The following is a 24,592-nucleotide window of genomic DNA, read 5'->3' as shown; positions in this document are numbered from 1 at the left end:
AACCGTGAAAAAGATCTCCATGGTTCCACAACTCTGAATCAAGATGCAGCAAAATGTTATTTACTCTTTCGCATTTTCCGTTTGTTGTTGGAGACAGTATTAACTTTTCTGACAGCCACTGAGTGCTATACACTTTGTTAAATGACATTACAGAAATTTGCTCTGCATCAATTGTTAGCCTTGAAACCATAGCACAGCTAAAGGAAAATGTTTCTGAATATTTGAGACTCTTCAAGGAACTTTTTCCTGAACAGCCCTTTACTCCAAAGCAGCACTACCATGTACATTTTGCAAAAGTTATACTTCTTCTTGGTCCACTGATAAACTTATGGGCCATGCGTTTTGAGGCAAAACGTCAATACTTCAAAGACCTTAAAAAAATACTGAATTTCAAGAACATTTGTTTATCCTTATCCAATCACCATCAAAAGAAGGCAGCCATGAATCGCAGTGCTGGTTCAATATTTAAGGGTAATGAATATGGTCCTGTGCAACATCCCAAAGGAGAACAGTTATCAAGAATAAAGGACAGGATTTCTTCCACTCTTGCTCTTGATCCAAATTCAATAAATAATGTGGAATCATTTAAATAGATTAAACTTCATGGAAAAAAAATATATAGAGGATAAATGCTATTTGGCCATCCAGTTTGATGATGTAGACCATCCAGTTTTTGGACAACTAAGTGGGATTTTTTAACTAAATATTTCTTTTGTTGTCTTTGATGTAGTATGTCTAGAAAGAGTAGGATACGATTATGGAATCCTCGATTATAATTCTGAACTCTTTTAATGGAAACTTCTACTTCTCTAATCCTGCTCGTAATAATAATCCAGTGCGCATACTCGTAATGCAATATGAGACACTACATCTCTCCCTTCCTCTAAGAATGAGAAGGGTAACTGTCACTATGAAAATGTCACTATGAACAAAAACAAAACTCAACATATTGTTCCTTAGACTATCTGTCCAAATAATGTTCAAGTTACATAGTCCTTGAAATGTTCAGGCACCCTTCTTGTTCTTTCCGATCTGCGAAGTGCAGGTGGTGCTTCTGGTTCATCCTCAACTGCTTCATCTGCTTCATGATATCCTTCAGCTACATCAGCTGCTTCAGCTGTCTCAATGCTGGGTGTAAATTTTTCTTCCTCGTCACTTGGAGTGAGTTGTACTGGTACGCTGGAAGGCAGCTTTTTGAAGAATGACGCATTTCTGGTTACAGTGCGTTCTGCGTTTTGGGCCGTAATCATGCTTCCTTTCTTGTCTTTTATCTCAAGTGGCTCAGGTTTAAATGGTGTGGACATCTTGTTCTGCTTGGGTTGTTTTAGCAATACTTTGTCACCAACGCTTAGGTCTGTGTTTTTGGCATGGCTGTACCTATCCGCATATTCTTTCATCTCTGTCTTTCTCTTGGCATCGGTTTGTCTAACCTCTTGAGGTGCCAGATCGTGTTGTATCTGAGGTAATGTGGACTTGAGTTTTCGTCCATTCAACAATTCAGATGGAGACTTTCCTGTGGTGCTGTGGGGGGTTGCCCTGTACTGCCGAAGAAAGGTGAACAGCTCTTGCCTCCAGCTCTTGCCTTCTATGACGGCTGTCCTAATTGCCTTCTCTAGTGTTCTCATCAGTCTCTCCGCCTCCCCATTTGCTCTGGGCCACATAGGAGTTATTCTGCGATGAGTGAAACCAAAGTGAGTGGCAAACTTTTGGAAATCTTCGCTGTTAAAAGGTGGACCATTGTCAGTTCTTACTATGTTGGGAATTCCTTGTCTAGCAAAGATACTGTCAAGGTGTGGAATTACTGCTTTTGCTGATGTTGACCTCAGGATCTCAACTTCTGGAAATCTGCTGAAGTCATCAGTCACGACTAACAAGTAGTCTCCATTTGGAAAAGGACCACAGAAATCCATGGATAGCTCTTGCCACGGACCTTGTGGTAGTGGGGACATTTGTAGAGGCTCAGAAACCGGCTTTGCATCATGGTTTGCAGCTTGACATGGTAGACACTCTCTTACCATTTCTTCAACCATTTTATCTATCCCTGGAAACCAGACTGAATCTCGCAGAAAACGCTTCGTCTTGACGATGCCTTGATGTCCACTGTGGGCTAACATAATCACTCGCTGTCGTAGTCTTCCAGGAACTATTATGCGGGTTCCTCTCAGAATTACACCATTTGATACTGACAGCTCCTGTTTGATCTGTTGGTACTGACCGACATCCTTTCCAACTTCGTGCCACTTTTGAGTTGTTATCACCCTTGCCAGGTTCTGCAATGTTTCATCTGTTGCTGTCACATCTTTGATCTCTTGAAGGGTAACGGCAGATGGCATAGCATTAGTGATCACAAAGTTGACATAGGCATCAACTCTCGATAAATGACGGGGGGTCTGTGACCGCTTGGGATCAGGATGACGACTCATGTAATCGGCTGGGTTGTCTGCTCCTGGCTTGTAAACAACTGTAGTTTCATATGGCTGTAGGCGCAGCTGTAGTCTTTCAAGTCTCGCAGTTGCCTTGCAGGTGGGGTTGTTGAAAATTGTTTCTAATGGCTTGTGATCTGTGATGACGCGAAAAGATGATCCATACAGGTATAGGTGAAAGTGTTCAACTCCCCAGATCACTGCAAGGGCCTCTCTTTCGGTTTGACTGTAACGGCTTTCGCAATCAGTGAGTGAGCGACTTGCATAAGCTATAATGTTCATTCCTCCATCTGCTGTTAATTGTGTGAGAATTGCTCCCAGTCCAACAGGGCTGGCATCAACGATCAGCTCTGTTTCCAACGAGGGGTTGAAGTACTTCATGACTTCTGGAGTTGCCATGCGAGCCTTAAGACAAACAAATGCATGTTGTTCTTCTGGGCCCCACACCCATTTGGCATTTTTGTGTGTGAGTTGACGGATTGGAGCGGAAATGGATGCAAAGTCCTTGATAAAGCGTGCAAGGTACTGGGCCAAACCAAGAAAACTACGTGCCTCAGTTGCATTCTTGGGAGCACTGGCATTGATGAGGGATGAAATTTTCTTGTCGTCTGCACTGATGCCGTCTGCAGAGAAGTGATGGCCAAAGAAGTCAATGGATGATTGGTTGAACAGACACTTGTCAGGGTTCGCAGTTAGATTGTTCTCTCTCATTCTCTGAAGAACAGCTCGTAGAGCCTCGTCATGATCAACTTGGTTCTTGCCAAACACTATTATGTCGTCAGATATGTTTCTTGCACCTTCAACTCCCTGTAATACCTCTTCTATAGACTTCTGAAATATTTCAGCTGCTGAGTTGACTCCAAAGGTGAGTCGCTTGTATCGAAATAAACCAATGTGCGTGGCAAAAGTAGTAATGCCTCGAGAATTTTCTTCCAGCTCAAGTTGGTGATAGCCTTGGTTTAAGTTTATCTTGCTGAACACAGTGGATCCATTCAGATCAACGATCAGGTCTTCTACAGTAGGTACTGGGTGTCGTTCCCGTTCTATAGCCTGATTGGCCGCTCTCATATCGACGCATATGCGTATTCCTGTCTTCTTTGGAACTACCACTATCGGGGACACCCAGGGAGTCGGTCCTTCAGCTCGTTCTATTATGTCAAGTTCCTCTAGATTCTTGAGCTCAGCCTCGACTTGTTCGCGAACGTGAAATGGTAGTCTACGGAACTTCTGAGCAAGTGGTCTTGCACTACTATTGACATGTAATTTCGCAGCTTTATCTTTCATCTTCCCCAGCCCCTCAAAGCAATCTTTGTATTCCCCCACGACGTCATCTACCTGAGGTGCTGATACACTGTTTACTATGCGCAGCAGTCCGAGATCAGTTGCCGTCTCATAGCCTATCAGGTTTCCATCCTGTCCGTCAACGACACAGAATTGTGCGACCTTGAATTTGTTGGTCACTACCGACTTGATGTTGGCTTCGAACGTTCCAACGACTGGCAAAGGCTCGGAAGATCTGTAGCCATAGATCTTCTTTAAAGTAGGTGAAATGTGAATATTCTCCATCTGATTGAAAGTATACGTGTCAATAACATTCACTCCCGCTCCTGAGTCGATAAGACATTTCACTGTCTTTTTTCCAATGATAGCTTCAGTTAATGGTTGTGCCTTGTCACGCACGGAGTGGAGAGTGATACGGTAGGTGTATTCTTCATCAGTGGACTCATCACTATCTCCTTCACCCACAGTGTTGACTTTCTTGGCAGTTAATCTACTTCTGCACACTGTAGCGAAATGACCCTTTTTGTGACAGTGCTTGCACGTTTCTTTCAGGGCTGGACAAGGTCGCCCTTTATGAGGGTAGTGTTCGCCACATCTGTAGCATTTCTTGTTTTCGGACGTTCGCTTTTCTGTCTGGACTGGCGATACTTTGGCTAACTTTTCGTGCTCCTCAATACCTTTCGCTTGCTTGTCAGACATTTCTAGACCCCGGCCATAGGCAAGTAAGTCTTTGAGAGTCATATCTTCTCGTAGAGCTCTTCGCCGCAGTCGTGAAGATGAACAAGAGACGACTATGTGTGATTTGATTTCTTCGTCTTCATTGGCAAACTCACAGGTTTGAGCCAGGCGTCTGAGCCGTGTGCAGTAGGAATCTAGCAGTTCACCAGGATTCTGGGTAGCATTTCTGAACATGTAAATTTCGTACGTCTTGTTTACTTTGGGCTGGAAGTAAGCATTCAAAGCGGTTACGGCTTTGTCGTATTCTTTCTCTTCGCCCTGGTCTGGAAGTGTTTCGAAAATGTCAGCGACTTCCTCACCAGCGGAGTATAGTAGCAGCGCTCTCTTGCGTGTCGAATCTTTCACCTCATGAGCAGCGAGATACATTTCAAAACGCTTCAACCATTTTTTCCAACGCGGACCGACTGAAGCGTCGTCTTCATGTACGGAGAATGGAGGAAATGGAGGTAAAATATTCGCCATTTCGCTTCAGCAGTTGTGTAATCGTTCGGTGTAATCTTGTGATGCAATTTTCCGGGGAATCTTCTGTGGTGAGTGTATATTATTGTTCAACTGAGTCGAGAAGTCTGGATTTTCACCTCAAAACAGTTTCAAGATGGCGGCCAGCGCACGTGGTGGTGAGAAGAATGTTGTTTTTTCCATTGTTTATCCGATGTAGTTGTTTCGAAATGACTGTAAATTGAGTTGTAGTTGTAGGTGAGCTCGTTTGGGATATCCTCGTCGCCAGTTATGGAATCCTCGATTATAATTCTGAACTCTTTTAATGGAAACTTCTACTTCTCTAATCCTGCTCGTAATAATAATCCAGTGCGCATACTCGTAATGCAATATGAGACACTACAACGATGAAACACTTAAAGCTTTCAAGGTTCGTCCACAAGCCTCAGGAATTACTTCAATCACGCCAGATATGCTAATTACTCACACACCTTTGGCCATGTGTACATATCATGGCTCCAGTTACATTAAGTTGAAAGGCAGCATTTCAGACATGCAAAATAACTAAATCTTCTCAATATCAGTTCCAGCTCATTATCTGCATGACTTTGCTTCTATGGCTGTTCTCAATTAAAGAAACAAATATTGTGGTTATGAGAATGTTATATTTTCTATCAATATCTATGGTTAGATGTGAATTGCAATTGTGTTTTAAAGTTGTTATTTATTATTTGAGTTATAACTCAGCTTGTGCTGGTATCATGCTGTTTTTGTTGAGTGTTTTAGGAGGGGATTGGATGCATGTTCCTGGTGCACAGTGCAGCACAACAAAATAAATTTATTGCAATTCACTTAGCTTCATAGTTATTCTTCTCTTTTAAGGATTTTAAAATAAGTAAAATATTAAAGTACTTTCTTTAGGGAATTTGAACCTACCTCCGAGCAGATACACCTAAAAGAAATAGAAGACACTGATATAAGTGCAATGCATTCAAAGTGACTCTTTGTTGAGGGAATATTATTTTAAAAGGGGTAATTTTCTCTTGTTTTGGGGCCTCAACTTTTTTGAGGGAAATTGATTCTTATTTGAGAGCTAAGTACACTTAGTTGACATAATTGCGCTAATTTCAGTGAAAACTTCATATTTCAGATCAAACACTCTTACTTTTTGAGTTTTTCACTTTTTTAAGAATCATACTTTTTGCAGTGTATCCATCAGTTGGATAAAAATCAAACCGTCTGTGTGAATTTAATCAAACAGACATGCCAGTCTGTGCCCAAAAACGTCATGTAAGTTTACAAATGTTAACACGATGTACACATTGCGTTTCACGGGCACGGGCAGGGTCAGTTACCTTCAACAAAACAAGAATTTACATTCAGAAAAATGGTAACCGTTGTTAGTGTTCCCAATTTAAAAAATGAGTAAAATAAGGCCACTCGAAATTGAAATGTTTTTTCGTGAAAATGTTTATCGCATGAAAAGGAATCCCTCTTGTCATAAAATCTCCGTTTGGCCCCGCTCGTCTAATGTTGTTTCCTCGGCCTTCCTAAGTAGCTTAACGTTCTTCAGTGTCAGTTGTAACAGAGAGTATGATACAAATCGCACAGTATTGCTTAATTTCAAATTAATTCAAGGCGGGGAAATCTAGTCTGTTTGATAATTTAGACTCGTGCCCTTAATTTATGAAGAAGATGATGAGCGATTGATTTTCAGGTTCCTAAACGGCTTTTTTTATTTGTTCTGTACAAATCAAAATCAATCTTTACACTTTGTTACCGTTTTTACCTCTTCGGTTCATCAATTTTTTTCACCTATTTTACTTCTATTTTATAGAAGATTTTACGACTTTCTTACAATAGCTACTTGCATTCATCTTTGTTTTGCATAGAAACTCTCATTTCAGTTTCTTACTTTTGGTTTCATCAGTCATACGACTAGAATATCAAACAAGACAAGCTTCTTGTGTAAAAGGTTAGCAGTAAAATAATAAATTTAGAAACAAAAATGTTTGAAATGTTTGTTAAAAAAATAATATGAAACCTTTGTAAAAAAAAGATATGAAGATGCCATGTTTTTTATTAAAATTACGGGGAAGTTGAAAAGCCACGTAGTTCTGTTTTAGGTTTTCTAAACAATTTTTTGTTTAACAATAAAGCTGTTACTTTCTTTCATTCTTGCCAGATTGTCATTCATCTCTGTTTTGCAGGGAAAGCGTTAATAAATTCCCCCTTTTTTCAAAATTTTCTTTTTATCCTATGGATAAAAAATCTCTGGCGCATTAACGTCGATACTTCAGGCGTGTTGAGTCATATTCATTTTATTCATACCTATCCAGAAGTCGAATAACAATCAAAACGCCTGTGTGAATTTAATCAAATAGATATGTAAAATCTGTGACCAAAAAACGTAATGAGAAGTTTACAAATGTTAACTCGATGTACAAATTGCGTTTCACGCGCGTCAGTTATCTTCGGCAAAACAAGTTTTCAGAAAGATGGTAACCGTCGCTAGTGTTCTTAGTGTAAAAGATAGGTGAAATAAGTCCATTCGAAGCTGAAATATTTTTTCATGAAAATGTTCATCACATGAGCAGAAATTTTTCTTGTAATAAAATATCCGTTTGGCCCAGCTCGCCTAATGTTTTTTCCTTCGCCGTCCTAAGTAGCTTAACGTTTTTCAGTGTCAGTTGTAACGCAGAGTATATTCAAATCGTAACAATTTGCTAAATTTCAAATTAATTCAAGGCGGGGAAATCTAGTCTGTTTGATAATTTTACCTCGTGCACTTAATTTATGGAGAAGATGATGAGCGATTGATTTTCAGGTTCCTAAACGGCTTTTTAGGGGGTTCTGCACAAATCGAGCTCAATCTTCACACTTGGTTACCGTTTCTCCCTCTTCGGTTGATCAATTTTTTTTCATCTATTTTACTTCTATTTTACGGAAGATTTTACGTCTTTCTTACAACAGCTATTTGTATTCATCTTTGTTTTGCAGAGAAACTCCTATTTCAGTTTCTTACTTTTGGTTTCGTCAGTCATACGACTAGAATACCAAACAAGACAAGCTTCTTGTGTAAAAGATAAGTGGTAAAATAATAAATTTAGAAACAATCTTTCCCGCTTTCCAAAACTGAAATGTTTGGCACTGGACATTCAAAGCCAAAGGACTTAAACCTCGCAATGTTCTTAGATTTTAGCAAAGATTTGTTGTAAAAAACTTGACTTAAACGGAAACGGAGGTCAAGTGCATTTTCTGAAATAACACACATCTGTATCCGTCTTAATTTAGTGGTCTGATATCTGTTTCTTATGTAAACAAGTACACATTGCATGAGCCATCGCCCTTTTGACAATTGAAAGTTTTCAAAGAGCCAATCAAACGAAAGTTCTGTATCTCATAAATATGCTATCATCAAAATAGCAATTCATTTAAATCGGAGACCAGTCTTCAAACGAATGTTACAGAATCACTCAAAATGTCTCTGGAAAAACTAGTAGATTATCTGGAGCCAAAAACGTTCAGCAAAATTCATTATGTGGCAGTGGTTTTTTGGATCCTGATTTGTGTCATCTTCCTTGCTATATTCGCCGACATGGAAAACAGCGAACCCAGGTTTGATTTCCGCTGTGGCGCAGCGAAAAGTCAAAACATAGACCTCGTCCGGGGAATATGTTACGAGAAATACCAGGAGCAATACAACAAATTCGCTTTGCCTGTCTATGGCTTCGTAATCATGAATTTCGTCCTTATTATATTCGTATGTGTTATCTACTCTCAAATAGTAAGACCTACAGTCAATCGACTGTCGCGAAGCATTCGTAACGGTGATCCAGAGAGACAATCGCGCAACCAAGAGAACGCATTATCAACGGGATACAAGCTTTTTATCGCTTACTGCAGTCAACTATCCACAAGACTTGTTTTAGGAGTTGTTTTCATCATCCTACAAACTCAGTTGCTTTATCCTTTAAAGTTTCCCTCCAAGTTTCACTGTTATTTAACCAATGGAACCACTCAGCCGAGGAATTCATCTGACAACGCCCAACACTCTACCTTACACAACTGTCACAATCAACGTGCGGTAAAAACCAACTCCTGGATGGCCGCTGTCCTTGTGGTGAATGGAATTTTTGCCGCTGGAATTCTGATTGAAATCGTCTACATTTTTTTTAGGGCATGCAGAGAAAGGGATTTCATGCAAAACTCAAAGTTTCAAACATCTCATCTAAATCCTTCCGAAGAATCTCGGCAGCAAGAAGAAAGAGAACAAATTGTAATATACATCCCACATGAAATTCAGCAGCAAGAACGGACAGAACATGAAATAAACATCCCACATCTGCCAAGCGGGCCTGAACTACTCGTAAATTCACCTCTTGAGAAATTCATCCAGAAAACAAAGAAAATCATTATGGACGACACTTATCGACCTCCACAACTCCAGTCCCTTTTTTCAAGTCCTCTAGGAGGGGACGCACCTAAACATTTGACTCTGGATCAGATTTACACAAACCTTGTTGTTGTACCTGACATGGCTCATTATGACTTTACTGAAGACAGACGGAAGAATTTGCAAATCTACGCCAGGTCGGGTGAGAAAAACGAAACACCGAGAGGGCCAGAGGACATTCTTAGTCACGAAAACAAAAACATTTTGATCTTCGGTCGTCCCGGAATCGGAAAGACACTTTGTTGTACAAAAATTCTCAGAGACTGGGCATCTAACAAAGTATTCCATAAAACACCCGATGACAAAATCCACTTTGATACTGCTTTCTTCGTCAAATTCAGAACATTCAACGTTGCAACCGACCTTAGCCTTAGCCTTCGGGAGCTACTGACCCGCTCCACATACTCACCCAGAAATGAGTTGAATGAGGATGTCTGGAATTACATCCTAGAAAACCCTCAGAAAGTTCTCCTTATCTTCGACGGAATCGATGAATTTAAATCTAAGGCTGAAATCAGCGCGAAAAAAAGTGAACTTCAATTTAGAAACAGCGAAGACGAGAAGATGCCCCTCCCCGCACTTTATGCCAAACTTACGACTGGTAAACTTCTTAACAGAGCAGCCGTCATAACTACTACGAGACCCACAGTTTGGTCATGCATCAAAAGTATTCCTTTTGACAAAAAGTTCGAGATCCTTGGCTTCTCACCCGAACAAGTCGAAGAATACGTAACCAAATTTGCTGAAGAAGACAAGGAAGCAGGCGACACAGTAAAGCGTCACATCAAAAGCAACATCAATATCTTATCTCTATGTTATATTCCTGCAAGTTGCTTCATCATTTGCTCAAGTCTCTTTAAAATGGTGAAGTTCTACGGTTCTAAAGGTCTTAACCTACCAACAAGTTTAACAGCCATTTACAAGAGAGCCGTGAAAATTTTTTACTTGAGACACAACGAAGACTTTCGCGATAAACATTTCACTTGCGAAGACTTTAAATCAGATGAATTGCCCCGCGAAGAAGAAAAAAAATTGGAGAAACTAGAAAAATTGGCATTTGAAGGAATAAAAGAAGGAAAACTGATCTTTGGAGCAAACGAAGTACGCGGAATGGAGGACAGCGCTCTATTTCACCGTTTACCCGACCGTGAACTTGACTGGCTTAAAAGCGAAGAACAGTTCTGTTTTATTCATCTAACAATGCAGGAGTTTTTCGCCGCGAAGTACCTTGTTAACAACATGAGTAAAAGAAAACTAAGGAACTTTGTTTCTAAGAACATTAAGGAAGACAAATGGCAGCTGGTTTTTCAGTTTGTAGCAGGATTAATGGAGAATAAAAAAACCCTACCGAGCGAAATCATCACAGACCTTCTTCCTGTGAAAACTGAAGAAGAAGAAGACGAATTCTACAACGTACAGTGGACAGAGAATGAAGAGAAAACGAAAGTGACCTGCTGGCCGACTGCAGACGAACGAGATTTAGCAGTGACATTAATGAAATGTTTAAATGAAAATAGTAGAATGAAGTCAGAAGCACGGAGAAAACTTCAACAAATTAACTTTAATTGTGTAAATTTTATTGGTTTTGACCTCACAACTGTTGATTGCTCTTCGTTAGTAAATGTAATTAATGTTCAACAAATTTCACATTTAGATTTGAGGGGTAATAACTTTGGTCCATTAGGTTGTTTGGAGATTTGTAAATTGTTAAAATGTAGGGAATCTCAACTGAGCTGGTTAAACCTCGCAGTAAATCAATTAACAGATGAAGCAGCAAAGTATTTAGCTGAAGCCATCAACCACAACAACTGTCAGCTTCGCACGTTATACCTCTTCGACAATAAAATCTCAGACATTGGAGCACAGCACTTGGCGGAAGCCATCAACAACAACAACTGTCAGCTACGCACGTTAGACCTCACATTAAATATCATCTCAGACATTGGAGCACAGCACTTGGCTGAAGCCATCAACAACAACAACAACTGTCAGCTACGCAGGTTAGACCTCTCAGCAAATAACATCACAGAAGCAGGTAAGCAAAAGGCACGTAATTTACTTAGCAATAGTCAGTCTAAGTGTGAGCTAGAATTATTAGGCCTCAGCTATTCCAATTAAAAACTAAAAAGAAATTGTTAGAACCACTTACTATTCAAAATAACTGTGAGGTAACCAGCTCAGTGATAATTACAGCCCAACAACTCAAATCGTGAATGAAAGCAAACTTACTCTGTGAAGCGCTCAGAGCAGCGAGATTATTTGAACCGGATCGAAATGAAGGAAAATGAACCAATGAACATGTTTATTGAGAACAAACGATGTCAATCTTTTTTCTTTTTTCTACAAGAACCAATAACATTGAAGTAAAAAACACAAAGCTTCTCGCAGAGAAAACAATCAAACCTCGGACCTCTCAGGAACCTTTTTCATTTCATGATTGGTTAGTTTCGATCCTAAATTCTCTCCATGCTTCTGTATGTTTTGATCGCTTGAGAGTTTTGTGTGAGATTGTAAGCGGATTAGATTAGTGAATACACCACAGTTTACCTGGTAGTATACCAGGTTTTCTTTTTTTCATTTCTCGTGTTTAATTTTAAAGCGAACCGGTTCAAGTAGTTTCGCTTTTCTGGCAAAATATCAAAAAAAGATATGAAATCACATTATAAATCAAATCACATTGCTTTCAGACAGACCCTAAGCAAGGCCTTTTTGTAGGTTTTTTGGTGTAAGATTTACATAACATTTAAACAATTTGACTCGGGGAGGTTTCTGCATTTGTTGTAAATATTAATGTAATTTATGTACATATTTATTTTTTTTCATAATAAATTTTGTAAACCAAATTCAACTTTGTGTTGAGATACATTTGGCCTCAATTGTAAGACAAATATCCTTGTAAAGAAGTTATGAGAATTTGGTGTTAGATCAAGATAACAAATTCTACCTGATAAGTTTGAGTATTCTCATTTCCTGTTTTCTGGATTGTCGCGTACCCAAGTGTTGGGATTACGTTGAGTGTCAACCACATATACACATCCGTCTCATTCCAGTTTTTATTGAGTACAACGTGTTACAATGCGGTGAAAACTAAAAGGAAATTTATGATTGCGTAATCAGAAATGATTCTATGGAAATTACAAATGAATGTAACGATAAGAAAGGCGATTAAATTTACAAAGGAAACTCACGTTTGATCCTGCGTAAAAAGGGTAAAAGAAACTCCGTGGGAAAGTGAATCCAGTTACTCCGAAAACTCCAATAACTCCGATAGAAAACTCTAGATGGATATACTCCGACAACTTACTCCGACACTCCGATATGTGATACTACCGAGATTACGTAAGCAACAGGCTTTAAACGTGATAGGCGGCTAATAACACGATCAAATACGCTCTGATAAATGATTAAAAGAATGAACAATGAAACGATAATAGAATTTAAACGATAGTAAATAATCACACAAAACAAAACAGTTCAGTTCATTTCAGTTCGCTTGCTGAACGTTCGTCACATGGATAATGCCTGGATGTCATAAGGAGAAGTTGCAGGGTGTAAAATTTCTGGGGGGAGGGGGGGGGGGAAGGGGTTGATTGGCTGGCCCTATGAAATTTAGTATTACCCATTGCCTTATCAACAAATGCACAATTGTTTGTATGATCATTGCTTCTCTAATTTTACATAATAACCAATAAAAATATTTCAGAGTAAAATGAAGTACAACAACTGTGAACGTTAAACATCACACATATGGCAACTCCCTATAAAAGTGGCCCCACTATTGATTAAGAATTCTACACAGAGTTAAAAAGAGAAGTTTTAGTTGAGGATTAAACACATAACGCCATAGACAGTTGTTTTACAGTACTTGGTAAGTTAAAAATTCTTCTATAATCTGAGGGGAACAAATTATCCCAGTTTAAATTGGCACTCCCAGTGAGACAAGTCCCTACAACAGTTCCTGTTGATGCTTTAAAAACCAGAAGAGTGACCAGCATCTAATTTCTCCTTAGAGTAATACTGGTGAATCATCCATCAAGATCATGAGAATTAAGAAAATGATCACCTTCCAAAGAAGCTTCAATTGTTAAACAAATTCTCTATTGTAAGGAGAATTTCTGTCTTGGTCTTTAAAGGTTAAACTGTAAGAGTGACTAGCATCTAATTTCTCCTTACAGGAATTGAGAAAATGATCACCATCCAAAGAAGCTTCAATTGTTAAACAAATTCTCCTTCTTAAAAAAATGCTGTGGTTATTCATCGTGGTGAATAACAATAAAAGCTAAGTTTTTTGTTTGTCTCACGATGTAGTCACATGTGATGTAGATCATGACGTTTCAACTGCATACTGCTAGTCTACTTCAGGCGATGATGTCAACTGGTCATGCCTGATCTTATAAAGCATGATGCTCTGCTGTGATTAGTTGTTTTTCAACAGCTCTGATTGGTGCATTTTGATCCTTGCTGTTTCACTCAGTGATTAGCTCCCTCGGCGGTCCGCTGTCGCACAGCTCTCCTGTTGTTGTGTTTTTTGATCATGGGCATCAAAGCTTCTGGAATTTCTATTCCACTGTCCCTGTTGATTGACCCAGTTTTTCTGACTCCCATCTGATAATACAGAGTTGTCATTAGAAAATGTATTAGATGTTTGATCTGAACTGAGTAAGCAGCTGAATTGATTTATGCTTGCACAGCAAGTATTACATGTTTCAAAGCAACACGCCCTATTAAGTAGGGCCAGGGGCATGCTATGGAAATAAAATAAAATTCTAACAATGCAAGTTTTGAGAATTTGGTATTGAATCAATTAATAAAATTATACTGTAACTGATAATTATTTTTATTCTCATTGATTGTGTGCCTGATCTTGTATTGATATTGTAAAGAGAAATTCTGTCTTGATCACTGACCAGAATTAAAGGGTTGAAGAACACAACAAATTTTTACCCTCAGGCGCACCTACCTTTAAGGATGCCATGCAATTTGATGATAAATTTAAAGTTTTTAGATTAAAGTTTCCATTGAGAGAATTCCCTGTGGGTAAAGAAAAAAATAATTATTCATGTGATTTACTGTACATGAAAAGCAAAATGTTATGCATGCAATTTACTGTACATGAAAAGCAAAATGTTATGCATGCAATTTACTGTACATGAAAAGCATAATTTCTCAATATGAATAAGAAGACATGGAGGTAAAAAATAATTGCGCAGAAACATCAAATTTCAATTACTTTGTGGGTATTAGATCAACTTATAATCCCTTAACTGATATATATATATTTTTAATTCTCATCACTTGTCTGCTCGATATTGTATTGATATTGTAAGGAGAAATTCTGTCTTGGTCACTCATGGGAGTTACAGGGTTAAGACCTGAGGTCCAGTTATTTCTCATAATTTTTTATGGACTCCCTCCACAACTATATAACATGTATTAACTGAAAAATAACTAATCAATACATGTGCATCAGTCAGATTTATGACAGAGACAGAGAGAGTAAAATAAGTTTATGCTATGCTGCAAAGAAAGAAAAACTGTTAATTTGAGTTTGTATTATGTATGGGAGAAAGGAAAAATTCTGAGCTCCAACACAGCTCAAAAGCAAGACTATAAATGCATTGCCTCTTTTCATGTGTCCCTCAGATAACAGAACTCCCTTAAACCCATACCTCAATTACAATGATATTGTTGTTGTTCAGCCATAAAACATTCAGCTGTTCCAGGTGAGAAATATTCTCAATCTAGGTAATCTTGTTGTCATATAAGAACAGCTTTTTCAACTTCTTACAGCCATCAAGGCCAGAGATAGCCTGTAAAGTAGAAATCCATATTAATCATAACAGTACCATAATTATAATTTCCTAAATTGTGATTGGTGAGTTAACTGCCTTCTTTTTCACAAGTTATTCTGCACAGCTGTAATCAGACAGTTGGCTGTAATCTGACAGTTGAAGCAGCCAATCACACTAAGTCCACTCAGCTGAATCCATCGATCACAAAATTTATCACAATAACCATACTGACAACATTTAACCTTAAAAAAAAAAGAAATTGGAGAATTTCCAAAATGGAGGAATTTTTACTTTAGTCATTGTGTCTACCAAAGATGTTTGTCCTAAATGTACCTTGCTCTCAATGTGTGACTTTGTAGCTCAGTTGGTGGTTTCTGGGAGGCACAAGTTTGAATCCTGTAGAAGCCTGAATCTTTATTTAGGCTTCTTTTCTACAATTACTTAAATTACAGCTTACCTGCTTGGATCATGGATTGGGGACCTTAAGCAGCCAGGACAGCAACATGGAGGAAGACATTCATCAAAACGTTGACATTCATATTTTTGGTTAGAATTTTGCAGATGGCTGGATGTGTTTGCCATCTCTCACAGCACCACACCTCAACCTCATCATAATATATGTGACCATCATTGACTTCCAATTTGAAACTTAAAGAATTTGCTTTATGTTTTTCCAATCTTAGACCTTGCAAATTTTGGCGATTTCATGTTTTTTTCTTTTTAATAGAGGCATGGTTTGCTTAAGTTCCCCATTAATATTTGAGAATTCAACCTTGACTTGCACTTACAGTTATCTTGCTTTCAGACACACACAACTCTGTAAGGTTTGGCAAACTGTCCAGATTCTCCAGCATTGTAATCTGTTGTCCCATCAGAGTTAAATTTTGAAGATCTGGGAAGTTCTCCATACCAATAATCTTGGGAAATCCAGAGAAGAACATCTCCAGGCTAGCAACATTCTTTCCTGCTCCTTTCTGAAGCTTTTCAAATTTGATCCCATTTACTGTGCACTATATGAAAAAAAAGAGAATTGCTTATTAACCAATTCACTCCCAGCAGTGACCAATACATACTTTCTCCTAACAACACCAGTACAATTTCATGCAGACAAGTAATGAGAATATAGAAAAATATCCTTCAGGAGATAACCAAATGTTTGATCCAAGAATCAATTCTTAGAACTAAAACTATGAGCAGTGTGTGGCAGAAAGTAAGGAGAGAGAGAGATCTTGGGATTGAAAGGGTTAAGAAAAAGCTTATTTCAAATCAAGGTTTGATAGAGATTCTACTTTGTATTGTGAAAGTGCCAAATGACACCCTTCAGCATGAGGGAAAGCTGAGTAATCTGCATCATACTCCAAGCTACATTTTACAGCACAATATAGCAGAAATAGGAAATGTAAATGAAGGTGATCTTCACTACTAAAAAGTAGTAGTGAAAATAAGGCCTGAAAAAAATTCAGGACTGTACAGGATGTGAACCTATGACCTGTGTGACACCAGTGCAGTGAATTTTCTCCAGGCCTTATTTCCACTATAACCTAAGTAGCATTTATAACTGTAAAGATTGCTTTCATATTCATTTCTTTAATGCAGTTCAAATAATTCTATGATTTTAATATATTTACAGTCAGAAATAGGAAAGTAGTAATAATGATGACCATAATTATGATATTTAATGAGGGAACCTAACTTGCCGAGGCATTTTTCAGTGGGGCCCTCCATGACTAATAATTGCCCAGTTGGTTATAAAATGAAACAAATATGAATAAAAAGTAACATATATTCCTGATACATAAAGAGAGAGAAAATGTTTTTCGAAATGAAAATGAATTGAATATCAAAGTAGAAATTACTTAAAATTAGTTAAACCCATTTAAAAACGTTTTTATTTTTTCTTTAAAAATGGATTAAAACTTTGTTCCTTTCAAATCAATCAGAAGGCTTTTCCAGTCTTTGGCAGCTTGGTCAGCAAAATTCTTTGAAGGAAACATCTTTACTGAATATTACAAATTCTCCACATACCATGTAACATAAGTTTGCCCATTGCTGTGCTGTTATAATTTTTGAACACATGGACATATTGGTATCTTGTTTTGTGGAATGAAGTTTTGAAATATTTTGAAATAACATACACCTCAATGCCGCACAGTACCAGTGCTACCAAAAATAGATTTAAAAAGATTGGTTCCACTCTGTAAGCAATAATTGTAATTATTGCTCTGAGAAACAATACATCCTGAAGACAAAACATTTGCACTACAGAAAAAAGGTTTTTGGTACATTTACAGAAATGAAGAATAAAACTACAAAGAAGTTCAAGATGACTCACCAAAAAAACAATTATTTCAAAATAATGTTATTCTTAAACAAAAGCTTTTTCTAAGATGGTTTGCATGATCAAAATAGAATGCTTTTGTTCTTTAATTATTACCCTAAAACATGTCCACTGAATGGATATTTAGTTGTATATCATGCTGACAATAATATCAGCAAGAAATTAAACATTCATTTATCTCACCACAACTAAACGTATTTTTGAACATATGATCTGTGCTTCATTGTGAGACTTTCAAACAAAGGACAGTAACATGGAACTGAGTGAAAAACCAAGTGCAGTAATTATATGCAGATAAAATGATTTGATGAAACTGTCATCATGATGTTTCCACAGTTCTCCTCTTCAGGTTTACATCTTGTAATAATCTCTTACTACTGCCTAAAATTGCTTGAAATTCTTGAAAAATCAACACTCAGTTGGTTTGAAATGTTTTTTTATCTGTCATTCTCAAAGTAAGGGAGAACAGTGTGTTTCATATTCATAGTGGAATCAAAACATTAAACAAGGGGAAATTTAAATTAAGCTAGTTCTAAGCTGTAGAGTTTACAATTATGTATTTTGTATTGATAATTTACTTATAACGGAAACAACATGATGCATTAACCCTTTAACTCCTGGATCAAATTTGTCATTCTCCTTACTGTCAACCATACAATTCTTATAAGGTTAGGTTGGAGAATTTAGTATTGGGTTTATTTCATTTTTGGGTCTAATTTTATTTGTGCATAGCATGAGTGCAGTAATGCTAAACAAAATCAAATCAGTTACCAGTTCATGAAGTTGACTTTTGTTTTTGGTCTTTTTTGCTCCTTTACTGCTTGCCTGAATTGCTTGTTTCTTTCCAAAGAACAAAAAATACCCAATCACATTAGAAAAAAAATATGCATAGAAAATAACATCTCATCATTTGCTTGCCTGTGAGCAAGCCCTTATTAATAGTGCTGCAGGAAGCATGTTTTTTTGCCCAAACGAAGATTTTAGAGAAGTGGGGGAGATGCTCATCAGGGGTCTGGCACTAACTGCTAAAACTCTAGCAGACCCCTCCTCTCTTCTAAAAGGACCTTCCCATTTCACCCCTCTCGACCTCCTTTTGGTGACTGATACTGCTAGATAAATGCACCTACCAATGGTTTGCCCCAGTATTGGGGTGGGAGGGAGGGGGGGACAAGCTACCCCCAGGAAATTGACTGGGTGGACCCTCCTTGGATGGGGATTTTGACATTTACCCACTGATTTCAGGTCAGGAGTTTGACCCAACTGCCATGTTAGGAGTCTAGCTGGTGATTTTGAAAAATACTCCTCTGGGTTGGTAAATCTCGATGCAAAGCTAGTAAATCTCAATAACAAACTGATCACCTCCCTGATTAAGAAAGCTTGTATTACTGAAAGTACATAAATTTTTTAAAAACATCTAAATGAAAAACTGTTCACCTTATTAAATTATGACAGCTTGAATTATTATTAATTAGTGCATAAATTATAATAATTTTTCGGTGTTGCATGTCAGGTTATCAAAACGAAACGAATCATGTGGCCAGCTGACAATTTTCAATGACAAACTGATCATCTTCTCGTGACAGCTCGTATTACTATTAGTGCATAAATTAGAATATTTTTTCTAAGTTACATTTCTATGTGATCCATTATTTAAGTACATTTACTCTTTGCTTAATTGCTTAAATGAGCTTGAAAATAGTAAAATCTCAGGTACAAAATCTGATTTAATAGATCAGTGCAATCAATACCTTGGAACAGCAGGAAAATAGAGCAAAGGAAGGTTTAAAAAGGAAACGTCTGGATATATTATTGTGATTATAATAGGTCAGGGCTCAGTTGTGTGGAACAAGATGTTTAAAGATTGATGCAGAGCTATCCGCAGATTCGTAAACAACTGTTGTTTGCGATGTTAATTAATCTATCGATCAAAACAACGCAAGGCATCACTCAAGAAAAACTCAAAACAAGTCTTAAAATAGAACGCAACCCTAACGAGAATTAGCCACAAGACCTTGCCGCATCTGCGAGAAAAGTTCACAAATTTCCCTAACAGGAGTCTTCAATGTTTGAACTTTGTCAAAACTCACCAATTCTCTCAATGATTCCTCATCTTCACCCGAGGAGGCTGAATCCACTTTTTCTTCTCTGGACCCATCATTTCATTGACTTGTCATCATTCGTTTTCGCGAGGAAAAATATGTTGCAGGAGGATCTCTACGCATTTGAAGAAAATTGGCTCGATGCAAGTGATGACACACCGCCATGTTTTCTCGAAGACTCAAAATGGAACAATCTGATTGGTTTACAGTTGCTCTAGAAACTTTCCCGTCCCAGGTTTTACTCCGGATTCCTTGGTTTGATTAGGAAAATAACACTTACGCTTCTTCGACAGCGCGCACTTAAAATTCCTTCTCTGATAGCTGCAGCCAGAAGGTTTAACAGCAGTCTTGTCGAGACTGAACAAGATGGAGAGATCTTCCTTGTATCGATTGCACGACCCGAGAAGCGCAACGCGGTTGATGCAGAGACCGCGAAAGAGCTCGCAGACGCGTTTAGACATTTCGAGATCGACGATGAAAGTTCAGTGGCTGTGTTGTATGGGAAAGGAGATACGTTTTGTGCAGGATATGATCTAGGATATCTATCTACCAGGGGTCCTGATGAGTTCCTGAGATGGCTCACCCCTCCTGGAGAAGGAGACGGTCCCATGGTGCGTTACAATGTTTACGTTTATGACAGACACTGAAAATACGAAATACAAAAATTATTTGAAATTATGCAAACACTTGGCATCTTTTTTGCTATCTATAGAATTCTGTTACGCTCGATTTTTTTAAATGGGAGGCTTCTGTTTTGTTATGTTTTTTTTTATTTTTTTATTTTGTTTTGTATTGCATTCATTGATCGTTTGTCCACTGGTACAGTGGTAGGGGCTATGATGGAGGCGCGGCGATGTGGAAGAAAAAGAACTCTTTCATATTGGAATATTTCGGATATTTTCCTGTTATCCTTTTTTCATCCGGTGACTATTTCAAGAGAATAGCTTTGCTGAACAATTTAGCCATGAAATATTGCCATTAAAAAACCCTTAAAACCATGTTATCCTGATTAACAATGCTAATTTGTGAGTAAAATTGGATGCCAATATAAACACAGAGAGAATTCCCAAAGAGACAGGAGTACAATATGGATAGTATTATCAGCTCTTTGAACAACTGGACTGTGGTATTTTATCACAGAAGGGTCATTCATTCTCCTTTTCCCATTCTTGATTTCCCATTCTCCCATTCCCATTCCCATTCCTCATTTTCCATTCTGCATCTCCTTTCCTCAACTCCCCATTCTTTGTTTTAACTCAGAGGTCCACCTTGAGAGCAAGCTCTGAAGAATTATTTAAAACACAATAGGAACTTTTTTGATTCCATTGAGTTGAAAAGAATTGAAATCATACCACATAGTGTTGTGGTAAAAATCTGTGAAAACAGATCAAATAGCTTGAAAAATGATTTTTTTTGCATGATTACTCATTGGTGAGATGCATGATCACCCAAGGTGACATGAGTAGCTTTTATTAAAATCCCTGTCCTTTTTTGTCATGGCAAAGAAACAGGCCCTTAATATTGGGGATTTGGCACAAATATTTCTTCAAATACAAGGAAAGTATGAGGTGTTGAACAATGCAAGCTGGTGAGAGGTCTACAAGGGATCTCGCACACTGATAATATATAGATGTTTTTACTCTCTGTCCAGGGCCCAACTCGATTGAAACTCACTAAACCAGTGATTGGTGCCATTGAGGGACATGCAGTTGCAGGAGGAATGGAGTTGGCACTGATGTGCGATCTCAGAGTTGTTGCAGAAGATGCAGTCATGGGAATGTTCAACAGAAGATTTGGTAATAAAAGCAAACTTTGAAAGAAAAAAATCTTCTATAATTGTGGCAAAAGGGCTTAGTACAGTGGCAATGTGCGACTGTTTAAGGCAGTAGTGATATTGCCATCAAGGGGGAAGTAGTGATACTGTAGTTACTTCATGCAACCAGGATAATTAGCTCTGGCTGGGTGGGTGAATAGGTTTGAGTACAGACCGTACCTTTTTGCTTTGACAAAACAGCATTATTAACATATGATATTATAATTGTACAAAGGTGTGCCTACAGTGGATGGAGGTACAGTGCGGTTACCATACATTGTTGGTCTTTCACGTGCGTTAGACCTGATCATGACAGGCCGTGCTGTACATGCAACAGAAGCTCTTAGTATTGGCCTTGCTAACAGAGTTGTTCCCAAAGGAAAAACAGTCAAAGAAGCTCTCAAACTTGCAAAAATGTTGGTTCGCTTTCCAAGAGAGGCACTATGTGCAGACCGCAAATCTGTTTTCTATGCCACATTCAATGCAGATTCCTTTTACGATGCTGTGACATATGAATACTCCAAAGGAGTGAAACTGCAAATCATGAAGGATTCCATTGAGGGAGCAAAGCAGTTTTTACAGGGGAAAGGCCGTAAGGGTTCGTTTGATGACTACTTGGATTAAAATTGATTTTACACATTACTTTTACACATCAATTTAAGAACAAAGTGCTAAGTATGAAAATGAATTAAAGCTAGCTAACTTCAAAACATTATCATATTTTACCCTTTAACTCCCAGAAGTAATTAACATAAAATTCCTCCCAACAATATCCATACATTATTTAGCAAACAGGTAATGAGAATATTCAAACTTATCAGGTAGAAGCTGCTATCTTGATCTAGCACCTAGTTATCATAACTAATTCACAAGGAAATGTGTAGCAGCTAGAGGGGAGAATTAACAATCAGATCTTGGGAGTTAAAGGGTTAAATTAAATTTAATTTCATTGAGATGAAGACTTCTACGTCAAAAGAGATGTTTTACGGGTAAAATTTAAAAGACTGAACTGTAAGCATTTTCTTTGTTTGTGTTGTATTTATTAGGTTTTACAGTATGTTTATTTGACCCTGTGACTCCCAGATCAAATTTGTAATTCTCCTTACTGTCAACCACAAAATTATTTTAATATTAGTTCAGAGAATTTAGAATTGGATCAACTAATTATCCCCAAATTGATATTTTTCTTTATTCTCATCACTTATCTGGTTGATATTGTATTGATGTTGTAAGGAGAAATTCTGTCTTGGTCACTCATGGGAGTTAAAGTGTTAAAGTAGAAGCCTTTTGTTTAGTTTCTTGATTGCTAATCTCATCCCATGATTCATTGCAAACTGGCTGTTGTGTGTGTTGATGCATTAACCCTTTACACACTAACATCAGTATGTACATTCTCCATACTATTCTCATACATTTCCTAAGGTGCTGACAAGGAGAATTTGTTTAACAATCAAGAACTTGTTTGGATTGTGATCAGGGGTGATATTTTAAGGAGAAATTAGAGGCTGCTCACTCTTGGGGTCAGGATTAACTAAGGGGAAATGATTGCTTTCATTTGATGTGTTATTTTTAAAAGGCCATTTGCAACAGTACTCCAAAAAGTGCTTCTTTTATTGTTTGATTTTTGAAATTCTTGATTCAGTGTATAGACCTCGTACATTGAGGGACGAAAAAAACCCACATCATTCTCTATTTATTTTACAGTTCTTAAAGTAGGTAGAGGTCATAAAATGATTAAAAGAACTCTTCGAATTACCAATTTCACCAGTACCCTCTGTGTCTGAAAAGACAACTCACCATAACAATACAATTTTTCATAACAACAAACTTGCCAACGTGTGAAAAATTCGTCAATATTTCCATTTTCTTTTATTTCTGGGGCGCGATTGAGAAGCTATTCTAAAACAGTAAAACAATAAAAACACTCAGCTTTCAACAGTGTTCTCGTGTTTGGAACCCTGATGAAAACCGATGCACGAGTTTTTGAAAAAGTAGGTCATCACACCAGGAACTCCTGAACATACCCCAAAGGTGGTCTGCCCGTGTACCTAAAGGCCTATTTCCAACCTTGATGGAAAGCAGCCGTTTGTTTTTGTTTTGAATCACTTTTGTGGCTTTGTCCAACTTAAGTGGACATGTTCAATTTGTCATCTGACTTTCCTTTGGACCCACATGGAAGTTTTTGTTTTGGCTAACGCAGTCAGAGGTTAATTCAGTTGATCGGAAGCATTATGATTAAGAGCTTTGTTGTTCATTCAGAAAGTCTCGTGAAATTGTTTGGTTTGGTTTTCTAACAACATTGTCTAGCCATCAAAACCGCAAAAGATTGAAGCGAACTGCCCTCCATCCGTTTACGTATTACTTGTCACACTCAGTAAGAATCGAACATTGTTGGTCTGAGTCACGAGGGAGAAACTAAAATTTCTTGATGTCATTAGCACTCTTCGCTATTGTCACGATATTTGTCTTAAAGCTCTTTAATCTTCCCGCCAAGCATCAATCTGGCGCCAAATTTATCAGTTTGTTACAGTGCCCTCCTAACCCCTTGCACAACTGATCAAGTCCAGCCAAAGGGATTTGGCGCCGCGTGCTCTTCACATGCCACGGAATTTTTGGCAACGCGAAGTGAAGAGCTACAACGAAATAAAACGGCAAAAATAATTTTTTATAGTTTTGGTTTCTGTTGTTACCAATCTAGGCAGGTGATATCCAGTATGGACTAGTTTTGCGGACTCGTTTTAAAGCGGAAATTTGAGGCGGAAATTCTTGCCTCATCATTACGTTATCTAATCTTAGAGAGTCAACAGACTAATTGTTTCTTTCATCACGTCTCCCACTGGCGTTAAAGAAAGAAGTCTCTGACCTGCATCACACCCAGGTGTTTAAGCTTCTAAGTAAGAAATACAAAATCTCTTTTGAAGTAAATACCACAAAAAAAAGATGGCGATACTTGGTAGCTTAGAATTTAGCAGTCTTTAAGCTGCAAAATAACCGCGCTGAAAATTAATTGAAGTTCACAGTGTAAGAGAGTGAAAAAGAGCACATGGGGGCGAATGGATGAATTGAGGTCAAGCGCATCTTCTGAAATAACACATATCTGTATCCGTCTTAATTTAGTGGTCTGATATCTGTTTCTTATGTAAACAAGTAAACGTTGCATAAGCCATTGCCTTTTTGAGAAGTGAAAGTTTTCAAAGAGCCAATCAAACGAAAG

General features: G+C 37.9%; 3 protein-coding genes, 3 long non-coding RNA genes and 1 pseudogene across 7 annotated transcripts in view; 3 read left to right on the top strand and 4 right to left on the bottom strand.

Annotated features, from left to right (window-relative positions):
• The window catches only part of LOC149051269 (uncharacterized), a 216,351-nt pseudogene that overhangs the window by 9,884 nt on the left and 181,875 nt on the right, over positions 1 to 24,592 (top strand). The window lies entirely within an intron of this gene.
• The window catches only part of LOC149051291 (E3 ubiquitin-protein ligase PHF7-like), a 68,444-nt gene that overhangs the window by 20,566 nt on the left and 23,286 nt on the right, over positions 1 to 24,592 (bottom strand). The window lies entirely within an intron of this gene.
• The window catches only part of LOC149051288 (uncharacterized), a 64,888-nt gene continuing 48,529 nt past the window's right edge, over positions 8,234 to 24,592 (top strand). Inside the window, exon 1 of the mRNA XM_089198339.1 lies at positions 8,234 to 11,898. Within this exon, the coding sequence (XP_089054465.1) occupies positions 8,362 to 11,454 (3,093 nt within the window). The 5' untranslated portion in view covers positions 8,234 to 8,361 and the 3' untranslated portion in view covers positions 11,455 to 11,898. The remainder of the gene's footprint in view (positions 11,899 to 24,592) is intronic.
• Positions 12,376 to 12,844, bottom strand: LOC149051296 (uncharacterized). Its single transcript, XR_016184601.1, has 2 exons — positions 12,525 to 12,844; positions 12,376 to 12,423 (listed from the first exon to the last, which is right to left on the bottom strand). It is a non-coding gene; the product is annotated as an uncharacterized LOC149051296 (long non-coding RNA).
• LOC149051295 (uncharacterized) lies at positions 12,985 to 14,487 on the bottom strand. Its single transcript, XR_016184599.1, has 3 exons — positions 14,297 to 14,487; positions 13,531 to 13,941; positions 12,985 to 13,399 (listed from the first exon to the last, which is right to left on the bottom strand). It is a non-coding gene; the product is annotated as an uncharacterized LOC149051295 (long non-coding RNA).
• Positions 14,684 to 19,833, bottom strand: LOC149051294 (uncharacterized). Its single transcript, XR_016184580.1, has 4 exons — positions 19,554 to 19,833; positions 18,238 to 18,306; positions 15,917 to 16,138; positions 14,684 to 15,146 (listed from the first exon to the last, which is right to left on the bottom strand). It is a non-coding gene; the product is annotated as an uncharacterized LOC149051294 (long non-coding RNA).
• LOC149051293 (uncharacterized) lies at positions 19,772 to 23,137 on the top strand. Its single transcript, XM_089198771.1, has 3 exons — positions 19,772 to 20,176; positions 21,217 to 21,361; positions 21,614 to 23,137. Exons 1-3 carry the CDS (start codon positions 20,174 to 20,176, stop codon positions 22,000 to 22,002), a joined length of 537 nt encoding a protein of 178 aa, XP_089054897.1. The 5' UTR covers positions 19,772 to 20,173; the 3' UTR covers positions 22,003 to 23,137.

The sequence above is a fragment of the Pocillopora damicornis genome, chromosome 1 (assembly GCF_964200805.1).
Source record: "Pocillopora damicornis chromosome 1, jaPocDami1.2, whole genome shotgun sequence".
In the NCBI taxonomy this organism is placed as follows: domain Eukaryota; kingdom Metazoa; phylum Cnidaria; class Anthozoa; order Scleractinia; family Pocilloporidae; genus Pocillopora; species Pocillopora damicornis.
The sequence above is the reverse complement of the archived record's forward strand: the minus strand, read 5'-3'. Positions and strand labels throughout refer to the sequence as shown.

Excerpts from the sequence above, each read along its gene's own strand:
- LOC149051293 (XM_089198771.1), top strand. Across the intron at positions 21,362-21,613 it reads AATGTTCAACAGAAGATTTG|GTGTGCCTACAGTGGATGGA; the intron begins GTAATAAAAGCA and ends AATTGTACAAAG.